Genomic DNA, 23,250 nt, shown 5'->3' on the forward strand with positions numbered 1-23,250 from the left:
ACAGTAGTGACTGTCTTTAATCTGAACCAACCTTTCACTATACATTTCACATGTTTAGAATTACATATGAATGGATGTTTAAACTGAAAAGGACCTCACAGAATAACTGAATTCCCCACTTTATAAATGAAGAATCTAAACTTCAGAAATGCCTTGTCTCACCTGGTCAGTGATAAAGTCAGTACTAAATAGAGTTGGCTCCCTGCTCAGTGGTCCTTCTACTGTACAAAGCTGTAAATGTATATGATATTTTGAAAGAGAAATAGACATACAGAGCTTAAACTATGAACATAAAGAGCCAAGAACTAATAATTCAATTATTTCATACATAGTGGCCCTTTAAACAATTACCTTACCTTATCAAAAGGAGGGTAGTAATAAGGTTGCTTTTTATTCTCTGGAAATTTGATGTGCAAAGCTGTTGCATTTTCAGTATATGGATTTGTCTGAACAGTTCCCATTGGATTCAACATTTCTTCAAGTTCATCTAAAACATGTAAATAATCGTGATTTTTAAGAAAATGTTTCTGAAACTAAACTAAAGAAAGACTTTAATGGATTTCAACCATGAAAATTACTTAAAAAGTGTGTCATCTAAGGAAGTCTGGCAGACAACTGTATCAGTAAGCCTCTAATTTTCTTAATGCTTGTCACAAAATTTGAATGTGAGTTTATATACATCTTTAAAATGAAAAAGTTAACAAAAATTAGTAACTACCTCACCTTTTTCTTCAAATTTAGCTAAGTATTCTCAATCTTTGAAAAAAAAATTGGAATAGCTCTCTTTCCATCAAAATTAGGTGGTCCATAGGAATTTATATTATTTCATCACTACATATCAATTTATTAATCACATGTGTTTTGATTTCATGGTCATTACAGTACCCAAACCGGTATTTTGAGAGTCATCAATGACATTCCTTTTGACAAACCTAACTTTGTTAATGTTCCTCTATTATCTCATAACTGCTAATATAGTTAAACACCATCTATGGTAGTTTCTGAAACATTCCATCTAAGTAGTATTTCTTTAACCTCACCAACTGCTACTTCCTTCAAGACATTTCTTCTCTACCACCTTAAATATGGTCTACTCACAGAATGATGCATGGAATCTTAGAATTTCAATGTTTTCTTAAACCCTGAGTTGATATAACTTTCTTATTTCACAGATATGCAAACCGTGAAGAGACATTAAACTCAGGATGAGAGAACTGATTTACCAGCACAACCTAAAGTTTCCCCTCTCCAAACTAATTTCTCTTTTCTTATAACTGATTTTTAGCACAGTTGTTCTTTTGTATTTCCATTCTGTCCAGGCCTAATGTCCAGATAGTATGCACACTCAGAATTATCTCCCAAAGCTAGAAAGTCTTTACAAAGTATTTATAGGTTTCAGTTTCTTAATCAATATTTTGCTTATCTTTTTTAATACTCTCGAATCTCACAGATTCCATTTTCACCTGGACTGAAGCAATTCTTACAATTTATGCACTTCTAAAGTTGATTTCTCAGTAAATTACAATCCTACACTTGTGCTGTCTAGAATCACTATACTTAATGTCCTATCAAATGCAACCAATGAATATGATTACATACCTTCTAACAATGACTAGGAACTCTAGATATGAGGGTATTTGTAGTTCCTTTGTGTCTGGCTTGCTCGTACTCAGATAAATAGTAATTCTAGAGCTGAAACATGCAGAACAAGTATCTCCAACATTTTGTTAGAGATAAATGCAGGTCCATGGTATGCCAAGTTAATTGCCAAAAATCGTCAATTTTTCTAAAAATATCAGTCAAGTTGCTTGGTGATTCTGGGGAACATGTGTGAGTCAAATCTTAATTTGAAAATTAAGATTTTCAAAAAAGTACACTGCTGAAATGAATAATTTTCACTCTATAGTTTCTTTCTTAGGAACTACATTTCTTAAGAGGAACTATAGTTATAGTGTGAAACTATAGTTCCTCTTAAGAAATGTATACATGCACACTGCTCCCCTATATTTGGGAAACAATGTGACAGCGAAAAGTATTGAAGATACATGCAGGAAAAGGCAGGAGTAAGAGAATGTATACAAATAAAACATTAGGATGTGAGCAGTTTATAAATATGTCCGTGGATAACTGATTATCCAAAAACAATTTCTCAGGTAGCAACTACTAATGTAGAACATTTTTAAATGTTTGTCACCCACAAAATAATTTTTAAATGCAAGTAAGTTCACAATTTTACTAAATATATTAACCAAGCATAAAGACAGAAGAAAAAAAGAAAAAAACACCCACGATTCTAATGCAAAGAAAACACTAAAAATTCCCAACATTTGGGAAAGCAGCATTCAAGGAACAATGGAAAGAAAGAGTTGAGCATTATTTCGTACAAATCCTAGGTTTGAATTATTATGTAAGACTGGGTGACTTCTTATCTGAGCTTCACTTTTCTCATCTGTTCAATGGGATAGAGCCATCTACCTCATGGGGGTACGAAGAGTAATTTGAGAAATACAGGGGTATGGAAGGTGCTCCTCTTTTACCTCAAATTTCAAGCTAAAGCCAACTAAAGAATAAGTGTTTTTACTATTCTTCCCTTGTTAGTTAATATTCCCTCTCCTAGTGCAGAAGTAGAAATACAGTACAACTAGCAGCAGTAAGAGGTTGTTACAAAGAAGAAATTGTTTCTTAGGAGAATTTCTCAAAAACCTACAAAAAGAAAACATTTAAAGCAGGAAAATATTCATCAAAATAAATATATTAAGATACAAATCACTTTTTGAAATATATTAGGAATAATCTTTGGAAATCTGTTGTAGAATAAACAATAAAAATATGAAATGATGGTTTCTTTACTGGACTGCAAAAAATAGTGAGTCATAAATGTAGTCCACATGCCAAAAATTACTCTTTAACACTAAGGATTAGGATGTAAATCTTACCAGGAAATGAAGACCAGCTGTGCAGTACTATATCTCCAGATCTCAACTGTCCTTTAAAGTCAAAAACCATCGTATTTACCCACGCTACAGGATAATGCTGTTGAAAAAGACACCATTCCATAAATATGCTAGGAATGAACTTTAAGGTGTGAACACACACATGCCCTTTGTTTCAATAATGCTGGGTCTAGAAATTTCTAGAGTTCTAGATGATTTCCCCAAAAACTTATGCAATATAAAAACAAGATGTACATGGAAAAATGTTCAACACCTTTATAATAGCTAAAGGAAATCCTAAAAGCCAATTAATGTCTCATAACAAAACAGAGTATCCAAAAAGCAGAATATTTATTGTACAGCCATTGCAAATGATGAAAAATTTTTAATGATTCAAGAAAATATGTGTGATATAATATCAGGTTATGTTTTAAGAGCTTCCAACCTATATAAATCTTAACTTAGGAGAAGGCAATGTCTTTAGGTATTGTAGAATTTATATTTCTAAAAAGGAAGCACCAAGCTGATAAGACTTTTATTTGGACACACAGATTAATTAATTTGGTCACAGTGTATCAAAAAACTATAAATATTTGAACATTTTGAGTAAAATTCTAACCAATGACAGAAAAAGCACTAAGAAAGTAACTCTTCTGTGACTTCCTAGACAATAAAATTCATTTTAAAAAACTATATGATAATAACATTCTCACGTTAATAGATTCAAATTCATGTAGATAAATATAGTAACCAGTTCTTTTAATGTATAAATTTCATGTCCCCATTCTAAAAAACTTTTCATAAAGAAGGAAATGTTATTACTATTCCATTATAAAAAATTTTTCAGAAGTTAGTGCATAATTACCACTTTTCCAGATTTCCTGATGGTCTGATATTTAGAGGGATTAATAGTTTTAGTTGATTTCTTCGTTTTGACTTTATCCAAAACTGCATAAACAGCAAAACATAATCGAGCCATCCGTGGCAGGTCACAAGTATTGATATCAAATTCCAGTGGTTCATTCCAAATGTGATCATTTTTCCCTGATATCTCTGAGCTTACGATGGTTTTACACAGGAGTTCAGTACCATGAAAAAGGCCAGCCCTGACATGAACCTGTAATGATGGAGACAAAAACAAATACAGAATCATATATTGCACCACCGAAACACCTCTATTTTGGACGATGAAGAAACACACAGTAAAGAAGAAGCAGACCAGCTCTAGGAAAGCCTATTTGTCCACAGAACCATCAGACTGTAATTAATCAGCATATAATTCACTAAACTGTTCATTTAACCTGTTTTTCATTTACTAAGTAGACCAGCTGAAAAATGCCAGAGGTCTCATTGGTATAAATGGGTCTAAAGAAGCCAGGACCATAAGTGTAAAAACTACTATCATATGCTTACTTCCACTCACTTCATTTACTTGGGGCTTTGTTTTAGTCTTCTATATAGTTGGGAAGGGGTGGATAAAATGTGTCCAAGTCTCTGTCTACGTCCAAATAATTTATGAACTGGTCTTTATAAAAGTCAACTTAAAGATAGTCTATCCATATTTATAATTATCCTACATATCACTCTCTTTCATTTTTCCTAGAGACTCAGGTCCAGAGTGATACAGAACATACGTAAAATGTCCCAGAAAATTTTACTCAGTTATTTAGTTATTTAAAAAAAACATGACAAGGGGAGGGTACAGCTCAGTGGCAGAATGAATGCTTAGCATACATGAGGTCCTGGGTTTAATCCTTATTACCACCACTTAAAATATAAATAAATAAACCTGATTACCTACCCCCACCAAAAAATAATAATAATAATAATAAATAAATGACATGATTATCTCCAATTTAAAAGTGAGTGGTAAAAGTAGAATTAAAAACAGTACCAAAACACTGAAACTGACTCAGTGAAACCCTTTAAGGTCAAACTTTTTTATCGATTAATTCGGATGTGACATTAGCACACAGTAGTACTCAATAAATATTTACTGAATAAATAAATACAAATGTGGAATTACTTAGGTTTGTCTTTCTTTAATTAAAAAAAAAGCTTATCAATAAAAATTTTGACTTTTTTAAAGAGTTACTACCCTAATTCTGAAAAGGAAGGTAATTACTGAAGAATATCTAGATATTAAAACATATTTTACAGTAATAAGAAATTTTAAATGTTGATAATACTATTAATTTTTTACATTATTATAAGTATTTATAGTATTACAACTATGGGTTTAAAACCTAGAAAATTATTCAAATGATGCTCTGATGGCATAAATAAAATTATAGATTAGGAGACTATACACTTCATAGTGTGACAGGGAAAGAATGGCTTACTTTAACAAACAGTACTCATTTATCTAACTCCCACAAAATAAACAGATGGATTAAGGGGTTAAATATTTTTAAATCACTAAAAAACTAATTTAAAAGAAAAATTACTAAAAAGCTATCTATCAAAATAACCACTGAAGTTGGTGATGGGTTCATGGAAGTCGATTATACCATTCTCTCTACTTTCACTTAAGTTTGAAATTTTCCTTTAAAAACATTTTTAAGTTAAAAGAAGAAAATTGATTATTTACACCAAATACAGATAGACTATTGTAACACAGAAAAGATTAAAGCATAGGAATTACAAAGAATTACTAAAACACTTTCAATAAACTCCCAGGCCAGCAGGAACTTTTATCTGATTCCCTTCAGCTTCACAAGAAAAGGGGTATTCCTTCTTCAAGGCTCCCGGTTCCATCTTGCTCCAACTGCCCAAGTACTTAGACCTTCCTCCTTTGCTCCTCTGCATTGGGAAATAATCCTCCTCCCCAGTAGGCAACAAACCTATACAAGTCTCTCTCATATCAAACTCAAAAAAAATTGTCCCTAGAACCTAACTAATCCTAATGAGAATGGCACCAACATCTACTTAGACACTCTGTGTCTCTTATTTTCAACCCATCATGAAGCCTACACTGTATACTAGGGGAATATAATTTACTATTTATTACACACTTTTATATGAAAAATGAAATACTACATATACTCGTTAAAGCATATTCATATCTTGACTGTGTGAAGAATACAAATAAAAGTAGTTTATAGTAGGACAGCAACAATACTGGTGATTTGTCATTCTCTTATGTGATCTCAGGGGGAGAGTTCAGCTCAAGTGGTGGAGTGCATGCTTAGCATGCACAAGGTCCTGGGTTCAATCCCCAGTGCCTCCTCTAAAAATAAATGAATAAATCTAATCCCCCCCAACAAAAAAAGTAATTAAGTGATCTGGGATTATATTTTATGTTATCTTTAAAATATTTTAAAATTAATATTCTAGGAAGTATCACATAAAACAGCTGGATGCTCTAAATTTAAGATCCTAATTACTAACACCAAATGCACACATCAATCCAAAACTCATTAAATTTAATGAAGGTATATATAAGTGAAAATGGAAAGGATTTTTTTGGTATTACTTTTTAAAAACAGCCATTCAGGTTTCTCTCCCTGTTTTTAACCCAACAGTTTCAAGATTCAGTAGCCATAGTCTTAAACAACCCTCGTTTAACTCCATGCCTCTATACTACTTTAAATGACACTTCCCTGTGTTCCCTGAAATTAGGCAAAAAGTCTGAGGACTTTCATTTTTAGTTCGTAAAGAGCATGACAAGGATAATTACAAATAAGGACTCACATAACAGCAGTTTTAGGAAATCTCTTTGTCTACCTTTATGCTATCCTCAAAGTATCTAAACTATGAGAAACTAATAATACTAGTCTTTTTAACAGCCAAGATATGTGCCAATATGAAAATGAGAGGCTTGGGTCTTTCCTTTATTGTTGAATGCTCCTACCTAATGCTTTTTAGCTTTTACTGTGTTAATTTTTTAGACTCCCATCTGTACAAAATGCAATAAAGATAATTTTAATATATTTTTTTAAAAAACAGCCCCCCGTCCAACAAAAGTCAAGACAGAATAGGAGTAAGAGTATACTGACATACAATTTCTCATTTTCACAATTCCTTTATTCGGTAACGAAAATTTTAGCTGCCTGTAAGAACTATATAACAATTACTTTCTCCTAAGCAATTAAGAAATGGCTCCACCATGAAATGCACAACAAATGGCATTTAGTGTTAGTAAAATTACATGAAAGGTAGGAAGAAAGAGCACCAAATCTGGATTTCTAAGTTTTTTTTTTTCCCTTCCTAATATACCTGAGGAAGACTGGGCATCAAACTATCTCCCAATGGATGGGAGATTCTAATTTATCATGAGATTAAGAAACGTTCCACCACTGTTGTACCAAATATTACCACAAAAGGAGTTCAACAGGCAGAGGAGTTAGAGGAAAAACCTACTGCCCACACAAAGACAAACTCCCCTGGCATGCCTGAAGAACCATAGTCTAGTACAGGTAGACACACCTGAGGACCATGGTAGGTGCTTGAGTTGGACAGGCCTGCAGCAAAGTCAGTGCCACTTAAGACCACTAAGCAGGAATATAACTTACACAGTTAAAGGACTATTTTGCCTTCAGAAAGTAGAAGTGCTTGGGTATAAGGAAAGGTGTGAAAAGAGAGACAAGGAGAGCAGTGGGGAGGCTGCTGTTGTAATTCAGCGAGAGATAGAAAGGCTTGAACTATGAAAGGGTCTGGAAGACAAAGAAGAAGAAATAGTAAAGAATATTAATGGGGTCAAGTCAACAGTATGTGAACAACTGGTTAGCTTTGGTAGGTGAGGGAGTCGGGCAACTCTAGTTGCTCTACCAAATATAAGAGGAAAGGCAGTCTAAGGGGGAAGAGAATGAGATGGGGACAGTAAATATAAGTTGGCCTTAGAAATGTGTATGTAGCACATGAAAACAGAGTCAGGAACTGAAGAGAAATCTGGGCTAGAAGCAAAGGCTTGAGAATCATAAGCAAAGATAGTACAGTTTTTTCAATTTTCTTACAAAGAAGGTATCAGTAATTGTTTTCCAAGATCTGAAGGATACTGAGTGAGAGGAAAAACACTAAGAGGTGTGGAGGCAGGGCTCACATGAAGCAAACAATCCATCTGACCTCAGAGGTCCTTGAACTCAAAATCTCCATAGTACTTCCTCTCACTCCCCTCAGCCACAGGCTCCTACAATCACATCCTGAATTTGACTTCACCACACTCTAGCACCTTCAAATGAAATTAGTTCCCACATTTCACTCTCCAACTATCTCACCTGCCAGCTCACTTCAAAACTTCCACAAGAACAATTCCCTGCCCTCATTAAGGCCTCCATTTCAAAAATAACACCTCCCCCGTTTCTCTATTAGTTTTGTTTGCCTTCACCCCCACCAACTCTCTGCCAATGCCCATATTTCCCTTTGTCATACTCAACTGAAGTCAGTATCCTGGATAAACCTAATTACCTGCCTCTCCTCGACATCAAATATTTTGGGGCAGACCAGCACATGACTGACCAATGTCAAATGTAAATTATTCTTTCGTCGCTGTAAGAACTATTTTTTACCTTTTCTTCACTGCTAAAAACTTCCAGTTACTCTCCTCTGAGATGCGCCTCCCTCACATTCAATACAACTACGAAAACAATTTAAAGCCCTATTTAAGCTACTTGTTTTGTCAGGTTGTCTATTACTTGAAGATGACATATCCTAAAGGATACTTCCTATCTATCAATCTGTTCTATTTAGAAGTTATAAAACATTAGAACAACAAAATACTAGTCTACTATTATGTATAAGGAAAACAAGTAATGAAGATCAAATTATGTACCTAATATAAAAATCAGAATCCAATACTTGCCAACTAGAGACAGATCATTGTTACTAAACTATGAAGTCATGTGGGTGGGCCAGATTGAGGATGTGGTATAAGGTGCATGAAGTAGAGGGCTTACAGAGTACTTTCTTCCTGAAAAATGTAGGTTATTTCATAGACACGTGACACTCCACAAATCTCTGCGCAGAGGTGTATGGGTGGCAGGGTAGGAGTTAGCATGTATTCATACATGAAGCTTAGGAACTTCATGTCTTTACAACCAGTCTAGGTTGATAATCAAACTACATATGCTTTGATCTCATATACATATGTCTCAGATATTTATATCTGAACTTAAACGCTCACAACAGTCTCTGCTACCTAATCTTTATCCAAAACCCAATTTTGAATAAAAATACACATATATAATTTCCAGAAAGATACACAATATATTTATTTCTTTGGAAAAGTCCAAAGATTGTCATTTAATTCAAGACAAATCACACTGTTGAGTACTTACACTGAATTACTTTGGTCTCATACAGAGTGACTTTCTCTGAATTGCACTGTTTATATCATATATTAAGTCTACCCAGTGAAAGATATTATAAGAGATAGATATGTGAAACATTATTTTACCTACTATAATGAAGCAGACAGGGGTGCTGATGCCCACCGTATCATCATCCACTGTGTCTCCTTCATTAACGAGCTGCCAAACATCTCTCCACTTCCAATATGAGGATGAACTACAACCACATGACTAATGAGACTGTTTTTATCTTAGGAGATTCTGAATCTTATAACTGATCATGTTTCCTTTGCTTTGGCCACTAGCTATATTGCAAGCAGAGAGCAAAATCTATAGTCCACAGCAACCAGTTACACAGGATTTTATTATACACATACCTACTGCAAAAAGTCAGAATTTTGTATATATTTTTGTATACATATAAGAGAGACTGTGTGTGTGTGTGGGTTAGGGGTATGTAAGCAACCTTACCTCAAATTATTTGTGAAATGAGATTAGGTAAATCAAAAATAAAACATACATAAAATATATTTTGTATCTTCTGTATGTTAAGATGGAAGACAGGAATTTCAGAATAAAAATGATATTCAAGTCTTATTCTCAGTGCCATTTAAGACATGAATTTATCACTTTTTGTATACAGAATATAGTTTATTCAGAAAAATCACAAGTTTAAAATGAATACTGGACATTACACTGTACACCAGAAACTGACACATTGTAACTGACTATACTTCAATTTTTTAAAAATGTAAAAACAAAACAACAGAAAAAGAGTATTTTTCAATGTTATTGTGATAAAGATAAGCTACTTAAAATAAATTGCTGACTTAGAAATGTTTGCATCTCTTGGTTTTTGACAATTTTTGAGAAATAAAAACAAATGAGCTCACTACATAGTAAGTACTCAATAAACATTACTTAATACTTAAAAAACCAAAACAAAAAATGGTAGTTATAATTTTATCAACCAGCTTCTGGCAGAATTCAGATACATGGAACAAAGTAAAATTATGGATCAGTTGGCTATAACGCTAAAAAAACAAAACAAAAACTCAAGTCCTATCTATACTAGCTGTAAACAGCAATAGCTAATAAGGGGTGTGATGTGAAGAAGAATAACAATAAAGGATGACTCTAATATGGGTGTGGTAACAACATACAAAAAGAGATCCTGCACATTCTAAAGAAACCTGTTGAAGTATCAATCATTATCTAATAGTTAAAGTGTGGTTTATATAAATAAAGTCATTCTGATTGAGAAATCTGATAATTCACGAAAATGATTATAAAGTTCATGCATGGTTAAAAGGAAATGAGAAAAAAATCATCTACATTTAAAATAAAATTAAAAAGTTGTGTTTTTCTGAACACTGAATCTCCTGTAGTAGGAGGCATTAAAAAGAAGGTTTTTGTTTTCAGAAAAAGCAGTGAGAAAAACCAGTCTCTAAACTTATATGTGAAATTTTGCCAAAATTGTCACATTTCCTGATGCTCTGAATCAACTTCAGGCTCTGAAAAGTTAAGAATTTTAAAGCACCATCACGCTTAATTAATACAGTCACATGTTTTATTGTCCGACTTTAGTAAACTTGCAAAGAGATACTTTTTCACAAGCCCCAGAATACCTGGAGATCAAGAGAAGGCAGGCTGTATCATGCAAAGGACTTTCCACTGTGCTATATATAGCAAGGATGTGCCAAGTCTACACACAGACTGCATTCCTGAACTCACCAATTAAAAATGTTGTGTTGGGTACGATAAGAAACTTTTCCCCAGCATCAACACCTAATTTCTTTCTTGTTCAACAAAATGGCCAAAATCCACTACATTTTGCCTTTTGATATTAGGCACCAAAAAAAAAAAAAATCAGTAGCATAAGTAGCCTAAATTCCAATGGTTTCACTTAATTAAAAGGCATGTTTGTTCTGGTTATGGGAGGAGTCCTGTGCTGCCTTTAACTAAGGATATAAAGATGTAAGAGAGAGTCATAGTAAAATGTATTAATTCATTGCACAAATATTTATTTTGTGCTCCAGGCACTGAAATAAGAAGATAAAAAGATAAAGATAGTTTTTTTCTTTCCCCAGGTTATATCTATTTTAACAGGTTTGGAGTGCTGACTGAGAGTCATATAACTAGTCTTCTGAGTGTTATGATTTTTGACTAATAAGGGTGAAGTTATGATTTTTGATATGGAATGTATCTGGGCTTGGAATTCTCTGGGTTTATCATGGTTGGGGTTCATTGGACTTATTGAATCTGTTATAGTTGTATCTTTTGCCAACTTTGGAAAGCTCCCAGTTATAATTTCTTTAAATAGTTTTTCTGAACTGCACTCTTTCTCTTTACTTTCTGAGACTCGGGTTACACAAATGTTAGACCTGCTGATATTGTCACAAAGGTATCTGAGGGTCTGTAGACTTTTTTCTCCTCCAGTCATTTTTCTTTCTCTGTTGTTCAAACTGGAAAATTTTATTGATTTAATCTTCAAGTTCCCTGACTCTTTCCTTTCTCATTCCTTCCACTATTGAGTTCATTCAGTGAGTTTTTTAATTCTAGTTATTTATTTTTCATATGGTTCCTCCTTGCATAGTCTACAGTCAGCCCTCCATATACATGGGTTCTGCATTTGTAGATTAAACCAACCACTGATCAAAAATATCTGGGGGGAAAAATTCCAGAAAGTTATAAAAAGTAAAAATTGAATTTGCTGCACTCATAACTATTTACATATCATTTACATTGTATTAGGTATTATAAGTAATCTAGCGATGATTTAAAGTATAGGTTGTATTTAAAAACTATGCCATTTTATATAAGAAATGTGGGCATCCATGGATTTTGATATCCTCCAGGGGTCCTGGAACCAAAATCCATATAGATACTGGAGGACAACTGCATTTCTTGGGTAAGACTTTCTATTTTTCTATTCCTTTCCACTGTGTTTGATCTTAGTTGTTGGAGCATTTTTATAATAACTGCTTCAACATCTTTGTGAGATAATTCCAACATCTATCTCATCTCAGCAGTGATGTCTGTTGATTTTCATGGTGTGTACAACTTGAGGTTTTCCTGGTTCTTTATATGCCAATTAATTTTGAATTGTATCCTAGACATTTTGACTATTATGTTATAAGACTCTGGGTTTTGTTTATATTCTACACAGAATGTTGATTATCTTTGTTTTGGGAGACAACAGTTAGGTTCAGGCTGCAAGTTCCAACAAGCCTTTTTTGAGTTGTGGTTCCAATACCGATTCAGTTTTCAAACCCTTTGCAGGGCTATTTGAATCTGTCCTATGTGTGCACCATACAGTTGACTAGTCTGAAACTTGGGTGGTGATTTATGCCACTGTTCAGTTCTCAAAGTATATAGGCATATATCCATACACTTACAGCTCAGGAATAAACCTCTAAATTTCCTGAGCTCTTCCCATTCTGAAATCATCCAAATATTTTTTGGTTGCCTGAGACTCCCTTTTTCTTGTTACCTAGTCAGAAAACTGAGGCTTTTTTGACCTGTACTTCCTACAACTATGCCAAACAGAGAAGGAGAGAATGGGGGCGGGGAGGGTAGGCCAATAAGGATATGCCCCATTCTCTTAGGACTACAATGCCTCTAACAGACAGGAAGGTTCAGCAGTACATTTCACTTCTGTCCCCACTGCTGTTGCCACTCCCACCGTGACCACTGCTACTGCTGCCACAGGACTTCTTGGGAAACTAGGGCAAATGAGAACAGAGAAAAGAAAACAAAAAAGAGAGGAGGAAAAAATGTGGAGATCCCCCCACTCACTCTGAGAGTCAGAAAAACCCATTCTAACTATAATGAGCTATAATGAGAGGGCTTTCTGAGCTCTGTTTGCACTAAAACCATCTTCTAGACCTTGGGCAGCACCAATTTCAGGCTTCTGCTAAATATTAAGATGCACACCTGTAAGGGGAAGTGACACAAGGCTGGGAAAAGATTGACCAGGAAGCTGTATATTACAGAATTCTAAACACTTTCACAGTGTTTAGACATTCAAGTGTCAGCCAGTCCGCGTAGTGAATCCCCATTGAACACCTAGGATTATGTTATAGACTCCAGAGAACTGGGACTGTGATTACAATGGATTTCATCCCCATGATTAGGTTATACAATATGACATAAGTGACTTTAAGGACAGAAGATTATCTCTCATGGGCCTGACCCAAAGGTATGCCCTGTAAAGGGACCAGGCTCTTCTGGCAAGAGATTCAAAGCATAAGAAGGATTTGATCCTTGAGAAATTCTGTTTCTGGAGTTGAAAATAGAGAGAGCTACCAAGCCAAGACCTGGTAGATGTTTCTAGTAACTGAAAGCAATCCTCAGCCAAACGCCAAGAAGCAAATGAGAAGCTCAAGTAGCTTGAAACAACCACAAGTAGCTGAATCTGGTCATTAACTTGAATCATTTTAGAAGCAGATTCTTCCCCAGAGCCTTCAGGAAGGAATGTAGCCCAATTAACACCAGGATTTCAACCTTATAAGACCATAAGCAGAAAACAGAGCCACACCTTGCCCAGATTTCTAACCAAGAGAAATGTGAGCTAATAAGTAGGTATTGTTTTAAGTGCTGGATTTGTGGTAATTTGTTACACAGCAATAAAAAAAATTTAAGGGGCTATTATGAACTTAATGCCAATAAACTTAACAACTTGAATTCTTCAAAACACAAATATTATCAAAGCTGACACAAAAGAAACAGAAAATATGACTAGCTATATATCCATTAAAGAAATTAAATTTCTAATTAAAAACCACCTCACCAAGAAAACTCCAGGCTCAGGTGGCTTGAAGTAAATCCTACCAAACATTTAAGGATGAAGTAATCCTATATAAACCTATCCTATACAAACCAATCCTATATAAACTTGTTCAGAAAACTAAGGTGAGGGAAAGCTTCTCAACTCAATTTATAAGGTCAACATTATCCTGATTCCAAAATCAAAGACATTATACAAAAAGTGCAGTCCAGTATTTTTCATGCACATAGATGTAAAAATCCGTAACAAAATATTAATAAATCAAATTCAGCAATATAGAAAAAGGCTACTATATTACCACTGAGCGGTGCATATTTCCAAAACACAAGGTTGCTTTCAACTTTTGAAAATCAATCAAATTAACAGACTAAAATATAAAAACCATACAATCACCTCAATAAATACAGAAAAAGCATTGGACACAGTGAAACTTTCTTCTATTCCTTTCAGGATAAAAACGCTCAGCAGAGTAGAAAGAGAAGAGGATTTCTTGAATAAAGGGCATCTATGAAAACCCTACAGCTAGTAGTATGCTTAAAGTTGAAAGACTAAATGTTTTTCTTTAAGATTAAGAACAAAACAAGAATGTCTACTGTGATGGTTAATTTCATTTGTCCATTTGACTGGGCCCTGGGGTGTCTAGATATTCTGAGAGTGTTTTTAAATAAGATTAACATTTAAATGGTAGACTGACTAAAACAGATTGCCCTCCTTAATGAAGGTAACCCTAATCCAATCAGTGGAAGAACTGAATACAACAAAAAGACTGATTCTTCTCAGACTAAGAAAGAATTCTTGCCTGACTACCTAACTGCAATAGCAGCTTTTTGTGGGTCTTGAGCATACAGAACTACAACAGGAACTACACAACAGGCGCCTCCAGGTGATTAGGCCTTCAGACTCAGACTAGAATGAAACTATCAGCTCTTCTGGATTTCCAGTTACCAACTAACCCTGCAGATAGCCAGGCTTAACCATCTCCATAATCATTTGAGCCAATTCCTTAAATAAGTGTGTGTGTGTGTGTGTGCGCGCGCGCCAGCGCACACACATCTTACTGTTCTTTTTCTTTGGAGAATCCCAACTAATATATCTACTCTCATCAGTTCTATTCAACATCATACTGAAGGTCCTTGCCTAACACATTAAGGAGAGAAAAAAATTTGGAAAAAAAGAGTAAAGCTGCCCTCCCCCAGCCAGATTTCTCTTCAACACTGTACTGGAACTCCTAACCCGTGTGGCAATTAAAAAGAATGAGGAATCTATAACTCAATAAAATAAAATTTTAAAAATAATAAAAAGAATGACATATACCTACAAGAAAGCCATGCAGTACTTGCATTAACTTACTTAAATTCAACAATATAGCCCCACTGGAAAAAGAAAAGGGGTAGGGAGGGGGGACTAGAGAACTAGACAGAATGGAGTGGGAGAGATACTTTAAATAGTATATTAAGCCCATTACTCCTAAGAATATATGGCCACAAACAACAGAATCAATCCAGCTTGAAACAGCTGATGGAAGCTGGTAAAACCTATGGAAATAAAATGTCACTCACAAAGAAATAAAGCATAATTGCTCAAGAAAAATAAGCATGTAGTGAATGCTTCTTCAGGAAGAAACTGGGTAATAACAGAAGGCTGCAGAGAAATAATAACTACAAAAGAAATAAAATAAGTAACAATAAGCTAGTAAGCGGGAAGAAAAAGTAGGAATTCCCATGTAAATTATACATGTGTACATATAAACCACTGAGCAAAATCATGTATGTATATATAAAATCATATTCTATACACAAACATACACAATTAATTAAAAACTAAATATGACTTGAGAGTAGAGTTGCCTATATATGAGTTCTACCTTTAGAAATACCCAAGGAATGCTATTGAATATTTAATAACCCAGAGGGCTATGTGAGATACATTATAAAGAGAAGAAATCAAGTTATAGAATAATATATATACCATCCCTTTTGTTCAACAAGCCAAACCAATCAACAAAATAAACACAACCAATACCCCTTCAATCCCCAAACCATGTCTATAAATATTTGTATAAACATGAATGTCACCCAAGACTTGTTGACCTTGAATCCCGTACGATGGTAAAGAGACAGGGAGAGATCTTTTTTATTAAATCATGTTTGGGCTTATTTTTACCTGTTGCAACAATCAAGTTATACTGTTTGCAACTGGAAAAAAAAATTAATAAAGAAAATTTAAATTAAAGGAAAAAGTTAAATTAGCACTAAAATAAAAAACAAAGGCTAACTGCCTTAGCAATTTAATTTATATGCCATAAGCATACTCATTAAAAATTAAAATCTAGCTGAGAATATAAGACATCCCTTATTTTAATGACAGCTACCCAAAGAATCTTTAATGTCCATTTATAAAAGCAAGTCATTGGTAATCTTTGGCAAGGTGCTCCTGAATATATCCTCATGCCAGCAAACATCTCAAACTAACTGAATCTCTTTCTTGGATCACAGAACTATTCACTTAACTTCCTGCCAAGCAAAATAGAGGAAAATGCATGCTTTACATTTTGAGACAAAATGCCTTGTTAAGTCTTTACCTAATTATATGGGGTGGTGCAATAAATCCCCATGTGTTAACAAGCTGTGGTCTACAATGTAGTCATCTATTTTATTTCAGGAAATAGTATTACATTTTCTGTGTGTTCAGCAAGTTTAAAAGTAAAGGGAAAAAAAAAAATGAGCTGAGAGAGGCTGAGTGCAGCTCTAAGCAAGGCTGAGAAAGCAGAGTAAGCCTGTACAGAAACATGTGACCCATAGTTTTGGCTTAAATTTTACTTGCTGAATTCCTGATCTAAAGCAATTTCTTTCATACAGTATACCCTGGGAAAATGTCAATCTTTCCAGTACATCTCCAATTATTCAAAGAATATTTTGAAACAAAAATTCTAAATTATCTCATTATAAATTACCATATTCTACATCTTATAAGTTACCAATATAAGAAAAATTTAATATCCAATGTGACAGTCACTGAACATAGTGAGTTATTCAAATAATAAAGCAGAAGACAGATTCAAATCTTAACAAGTACTCACTTTTACAGTTTCTTCTGTGTTAAGTTTATTTCCCTTAACCAAGACAATGTGGAAAGGGTTGTTATTTTCCCAAACATGCTATAAAAAAAAAAATGAAATAAATACAGAGTATTTTAAAGAAAGAAATGAATATTTCATGCTAGCAATGAAATCATCTTATCAGTTCTTATGTCCATTGGCAAAATAATGAAAATAGACCTCTGAACTAACAACTAAAAATCAAATATATTAAATTAAGCATCACAATCACTAGCACTTAGTTCTCATGGCAAAATAGGCAGCATTCTAATACTGCTAAGAGATTCACTAAATTAAACACCATACACAAATAGTATTAACAGCTTTGGATAAATTAAGAAATGATCATATAAATTAATATATAGATAATCTTTTAATTATCAAGGAATGGTTAAACATGCAATTTCTTAAGACTGAAGAACTATTTAAAAACTGTTAACTATCCCAATGAACACAAACTTCAGATTTGCTTTATATAAATGTATTACATTTTAGAAAAAAATAATGCCTTTGTTACATTTAAAGCTTAAAAGTAATCAATAAGAAAGAAACTATACCAAAAACACTGTTACAGATAAGCTGACAGAAATGAAATATACCAGAAAATTAACTATCTCTGCATGTCTAACTTTTCTACCAGAATGTCTCAACTTGCTCTTTGAAATCCTATGTTTAGCTCTAATTTCAAAATATTTCCAATTTGATGGCATTTTTCTTTAGCATCAAAAGATAACAGGAAACATAAGTAGCCTATTTACAATTACATGTAGCTTAAGTAAGGAAAAAGAATAGTAGCCAAAAAGATAATTACTAATAAATGGTGCTGGATCTTTGGAAATATGCATTAGTTTCCACAGAAGAAGAATTGAACAAAAAATGTATTTGTGAGGCTTAAGCATACAACCTAACGAAATCACATGCCTTTTGGGGTCACCAAAGGTTCACACACAAAACTTACAGAAATAATTCGAGTTTTCTTTGGTGGTAAAGGAAGAGGAAGGTTAGACGAATTTCGATTTATGGCGGCCTCGATGGCAATCATTTCCTGTTCATATAGCTTTTTGATCTTGCAACATTCCACAAGTATAAAATGGGGCAAGGTCCTGTTCATCACACAGTTCCGGATATACTACAGTGGCAAGAAAGAATAAGGGAAGGATTCTCAAGCAAAACATAAATCAACAGAAGAATAAAATTAAGCTGAACAACACTAGAACAAAAGTACTGTTAAAGTGTATCTTAACAACTCAGTGTCAAGAATATGAAAAATTAAAATCACAACATAAAATAGTCACCATTAATTGAACATCTAAGTATTTAAGAAATGAACTAGACACTTCTTAAATGTTATAACTCATCTTTCTAACTCTAAGAGATTTCCCCCCTTTAATAGATTACAGAACTGGAAACCAGAAGATTTAAGTTATACACCTAGTATCTTTAAGAACTGGATTTAAATCCACCTGTTTGATTTTTTTTCTGTTCACTAAACCTTAGAAAAATATGTGCGTCAGTCTAGATGTTTTTCCTTCTCCTTTCTGCACGTAATACCCGGCAGTATGACCAACTGGTGTACCCTCCCAGGAGCAGGACTTGATCGTCACAGACTGTGATGCCACAATGAAAACTGACCAGTAAGTCAGGAAAGGTGAGTATGTGGTACACATGTGGCCATTTTTTAAAAAGTCCTACACTTTTCTATGGATCCCTGCGGTAGACCTGGTACCTTTTCAGCACAGGGTTCTAGGTAACCATTACTGTCTTTCCATGAAAAACCTACTGGCCATCCCACCTGGATACTGTTTCATTTCCATGAAACCAAGATTGCTCTCCAGAGGCATATAAGAAAAGGAGTGGTATTCACATTACCAAAGATGCCTAATAAAATGAACAGAAATTCAATGTATTCCTCAGTAGAATAAATTTTCTATACAGATATAAAGTATGATTCAATATATTGCATTCAATTCAGAACCACTAAAAATACATTTTTGAAATTAAACAAAAAACATTTCCAGAATGGCCTATAAGTGGGAGTTATAGTATTATGATAATTATATTCATTCAAAAACCTTTCCCTATGAAAAATGTATCATTCCATTTCCTTCATGCCCCTTTGACTACACTGCATATTTTCTTTCTCATATGACCTTGTACAAAAACTGCACACCTGCTTTTATTTTTCTTTGTAATAAACAAATTCCAGTTTGGGCAAAACAATGTACTTTTCTCTTATTAAGGTTAAAAAAAAGTGTTAAAGACACAGGAGACTACTAAAAAGATGGCAGAACATGAAGGGAAGAAGTCAGTACTTCTATATTACTACTAAGTATTTTCCACCTTCCTTCTTCCTCTCATGAGCTAGAGTTCAAGCACTTACTGTCGGAATGCCACAGATCCCAAAGCTGTACACAAGGTTATAACAGCTGCTAGACTTTCTACCTACTAAACCAAGAATTAAGGGCTACACTAAAAATATGGGGGGAAGGGTATAAAATCCTCGTTATCTGCTAATAAAACACAACTCCTTCTCAAACAGACATCATTTAATAAATGGCATGCCTGTAGCCCACTTAAAACAAAAATCATAAATAAGAGCAATCATGTATTTTTCTAAAATCCTGTTACTATCTACCCCTAACTTCGCACTTAGTCTACGTAACAACCATATAATTCTTTCTGTAACAACCATTTTTTAGTCTTCAAATGTAATTTCAACAAAAATATCAAGTTCCTAGAAAGTCAAAGCCAGGATCCTATTCTTTAAATAGTATACCTTCTGGTAGGGGAAGTGATGTCGCACTGCACATATCTTATTTAAACTCAACTATACTCCAAAAATAATCTAAGGCACTTCAATGTCCTACATAAAACATCTACTCAAAAAATTGATGATTAAATAGAAATAAATATCTCAAAGACTAACAAAGGCTTTTGAGGATGGTCAGACCTAATGCTTACAAAATTCCTACCACATATGGAAGTAGGGGAAAGGGGAAATTATACCTATAAATATTAGGCTGATATTGCAAACTTTCCTAATTCACAATGAAAATTTATATTACTTTACCTATTTAATTGATAATCACAAATAAGTTGTTACACAATTCATTTAGTGGCCACTTAAAGTATTTTCTATTTTTCTAATATTTCATATTGAAATCATTATATTTATGTGCTATAGTAAGCAACTGTAACAAATTGCATTAAGAATTCATAATCCTATAGAAAAATATGACATAACACTCAATGAAAAAGCAGAATGCAAACAGAGACAAAACACATACACACACATATAAACGCATACAATTATCAGAAATATATAGTATAACTGCAAGTAAAATGATGAAAACACACCAAAATGTTAATTAACAGTGAGTTATCTCAGAAGCAAGTAGGATTATGAATATCTATTATTTAATTCTGTAAATTTTCTTTCTGTAGGCTCCAAATATTCTACTATGACAACACATTTTTTTGGATCAGAAACTTAAGTTGTTTAAATGCATACCATACACACACTTCTTTGGAAAATTGATAGTTAAAACAGATACCTGGAACTGAATTAGGGGGTGATCACCAAACACATACTCTACTCTCCCACTGACTTGCAACACATAGTCATGGGGGCTAACTTCATCTTCTTTCCCATGAATAGTCGAACGTTTCTGGATTGCCAATTCATTTATTTTGATAGGATTCATGTTAGGAGATACTTGAAAGCTAAACACATCCTAAAAGGGGGAAGTAGAAAAAAGCAATTTTATATTTATACTGAAGAAAATTACTCTTTACACTTGTGCTTATTATTAGTATTATTTGTACTACATTGTATACAGCCATATATAATGTTTATATATGTACATTTACATTTAATATTTAGTTTACATTTAAAATTTCAGTAAATTTTCTTTCCCCCTACCAATCCTGGGTAACCAATTTTTTTAACCTAAAAGAATATCTTGCTACATTTCATCTCATTTTTACTTTAGTGTTCCCACATTCTGTTTCCCAATGCTGGTCATCAGCAGTGATGGTGAAAGATCCAAATGAGAATTTTACAGAAGTGGGCAGGGATGGGGGGTGGGGCAAAAGAGAAAATGCACATATGATGGAGTAGGTTGCCAAATGTTTCTTTATTCTGAGGTTCTGCCATTTCTATTTTTTTGATGGCAAAATGTTTATTTACTTATGAAATCAAGTTGGCGATAAATTACAGTTTAGGATTTTTTAAAAATAGTATTACCTGCCTAAATAAAAAGCTATAATAAATTATATGTGACTTCTAAGAATTATTTAATAACTTAAAGGATTTACTATTCTATATGATCCAAAATTCTAAGAACTTCTGGTTTAATCCCTGGGGAAATATTTAGCCACAAGAAAAGGAGACTAAGGAGAGATATGACAGCTATATTTCAACTATCTGAATATTTGGTGTAGAATGAAGGGAGACTGAACGGATACTTATTTAAACAGGAAATTATAACCAGATGGGCAGAAGTTACAGAGAGCTAGTTTGAATATTTTTAATTTTTTTAAATTCAAAATTAAATGTGTGCTTGCTCACAGTGGAAACATGCTGCTTCAGGAGGCTTCCCATAGCACAGGATGTATTTGGTGAGAGACACAGGATATAAGGGATGGTGAAAAGAATTATTAAGTTATACAAAGAGTCTACATACATGATCTCTAAACTCCTTTCACCATTAAGTTCTATGACTGCCTAGAATCCAGTAAGATTTCACAGTATCTGTATTTCTCTTATAACTCAAAACACTTCTTTTCACATTTACTTTGTTACAATGATGATCACATTAAAATCTGTATATCCAGTAGAGATTTGACCCCTATGTGATGAAACTCATACTGAGCTAGATGAACAAATTGCCCAGAGTAAGAATTTTCAAGTTGAATTCTAATCACCTTTTAACAGTAAATTTTATTATTCCAGCTCTTTTAACAATGCAGAATTCTGTAAATGGTATTTTAAATTTGATCTTTACACTTTATGATATCCAAATCTTGACTGACTTAAGTTGAACTTTAGTCTCAACATTATCTCAGGATAGAGTGACAAACTGGTTTTTTTCCCCTAGACAAGCTTCCTTTATAAAATCCCAGAAAGTAGGATCCTTTTTTTTTTCACATTTGTCCTAACAAATACACGTATTGTTGGAAAGGAGGCAGAGTTGATAAAACAAGAAACACCTGGATAAAATTCTGGCTCTACCACTGCCCAGCTATGAGGCATGGCACACAAAGAAAACAAACTTCTCTCCTTTTCAGTTTCTTCACTTATATAGTGGGGATAAGGTAACAACACTCTATAGAATTGTTATGAGAAGTGAAGAATATATTTTAAAAAAATACCTTTCACAGTCCCTGGCATAGTAAAGTGCTCAGTATAGAATGGCTACTGATAGTTTTTTCACTGTTGTTACCATACTAATTGAATAACAAAATATCCTTGACTCCCACCCTAATTCTAAGACCAGAGTTTAAATGATAAAATGAGCATACTTGATACAAGGATAGCAGCATGATCTAGTTTGTACTATTGCAGTAAACAGTCAAATATAGATTAACTGTATATATACTCTTATAATACTCAATTCCATTTCAGCATTTAATTCACATATTCACAGAATGCAAATGTAAGAATATGGGGGAAAAGAGATCATTTGATCAAAACTTTCATTTTACAGGTAAGAGAAAAACCACATGGGAAAACAAAATTATATCCATATTAAACAACATTATCTAGACCAGGGGTTGGCAAACCGTTTTTCTAAAGGACTAGGCTTTGCTGAAAACGTATAGGTCTCTGTCCAATATTATTCTTTCTTTTCTTTCCTTTTTTTTAAACATCCCTTCAAAATTCTTTGAGTTTTTTACATCTTTTTTTAAAAATAGAAAAACCATTCAAAACCACTGCAGTTTGCTGACCCCGATCTAAACAAACACAACTGCATCAAAAAACCATATATGTGTAAAGAATGTGTCAACTTAGATTGTCATACATAATCCTAAATTGCATTTCCATCTTAAATCTCAAAATAGTCTTTGTAAGTTTTTACTAGGTGAGCAACAGCCTCCTCTAAGACTGGTGCTGCATTCAGGTAAAATTAACAAATTTATCAC

General features: G+C 33.6%; 1 protein-coding gene across 3 annotated transcripts in view; it reads right to left on the reverse strand.

Annotated features, from left to right (window-relative positions):
- The window catches only part of PIK3CB (phosphatidylinositol-4,5-bisphosphate 3-kinase catalytic subunit beta), a 147,993-nt gene that overhangs the window by 48,995 nt on the left and 75,748 nt on the right, over window positions 1-23,250 (reverse strand). For all 3 annotated transcript variants that reach the window (XM_072957733.1, XM_031678286.2, XM_072957811.1), the window contains exons 6-11: window positions 20,661-20,840; window positions 18,065-18,235; window positions 17,089-17,166; window positions 3,799-4,050; window positions 2,937-3,033; window positions 357-487 (exon numbers count right to left, since the gene is read on the reverse strand). In XM_072957733.1, the coding sequence (XP_072813834.1) occupies window positions 357-487; window positions 2,937-3,033; window positions 3,799-4,050; window positions 17,089-17,166; window positions 18,065-18,235; window positions 20,661-20,840 (909 nt within the window). The remainder of the gene's footprint in view (window positions 1-356; window positions 488-2,936; window positions 3,034-3,798; window positions 4,051-17,088; window positions 17,167-18,064; window positions 18,236-20,660; window positions 20,841-23,250) is intronic.

This window comes from Vicugna pacos, chromosome 1 (assembly GCF_048564905.1).
Source record: "Vicugna pacos chromosome 1, VicPac4, whole genome shotgun sequence".
Taxonomy (NCBI): domain Eukaryota; kingdom Metazoa; phylum Chordata; class Mammalia; order Artiodactyla; family Camelidae; genus Vicugna; species Vicugna pacos.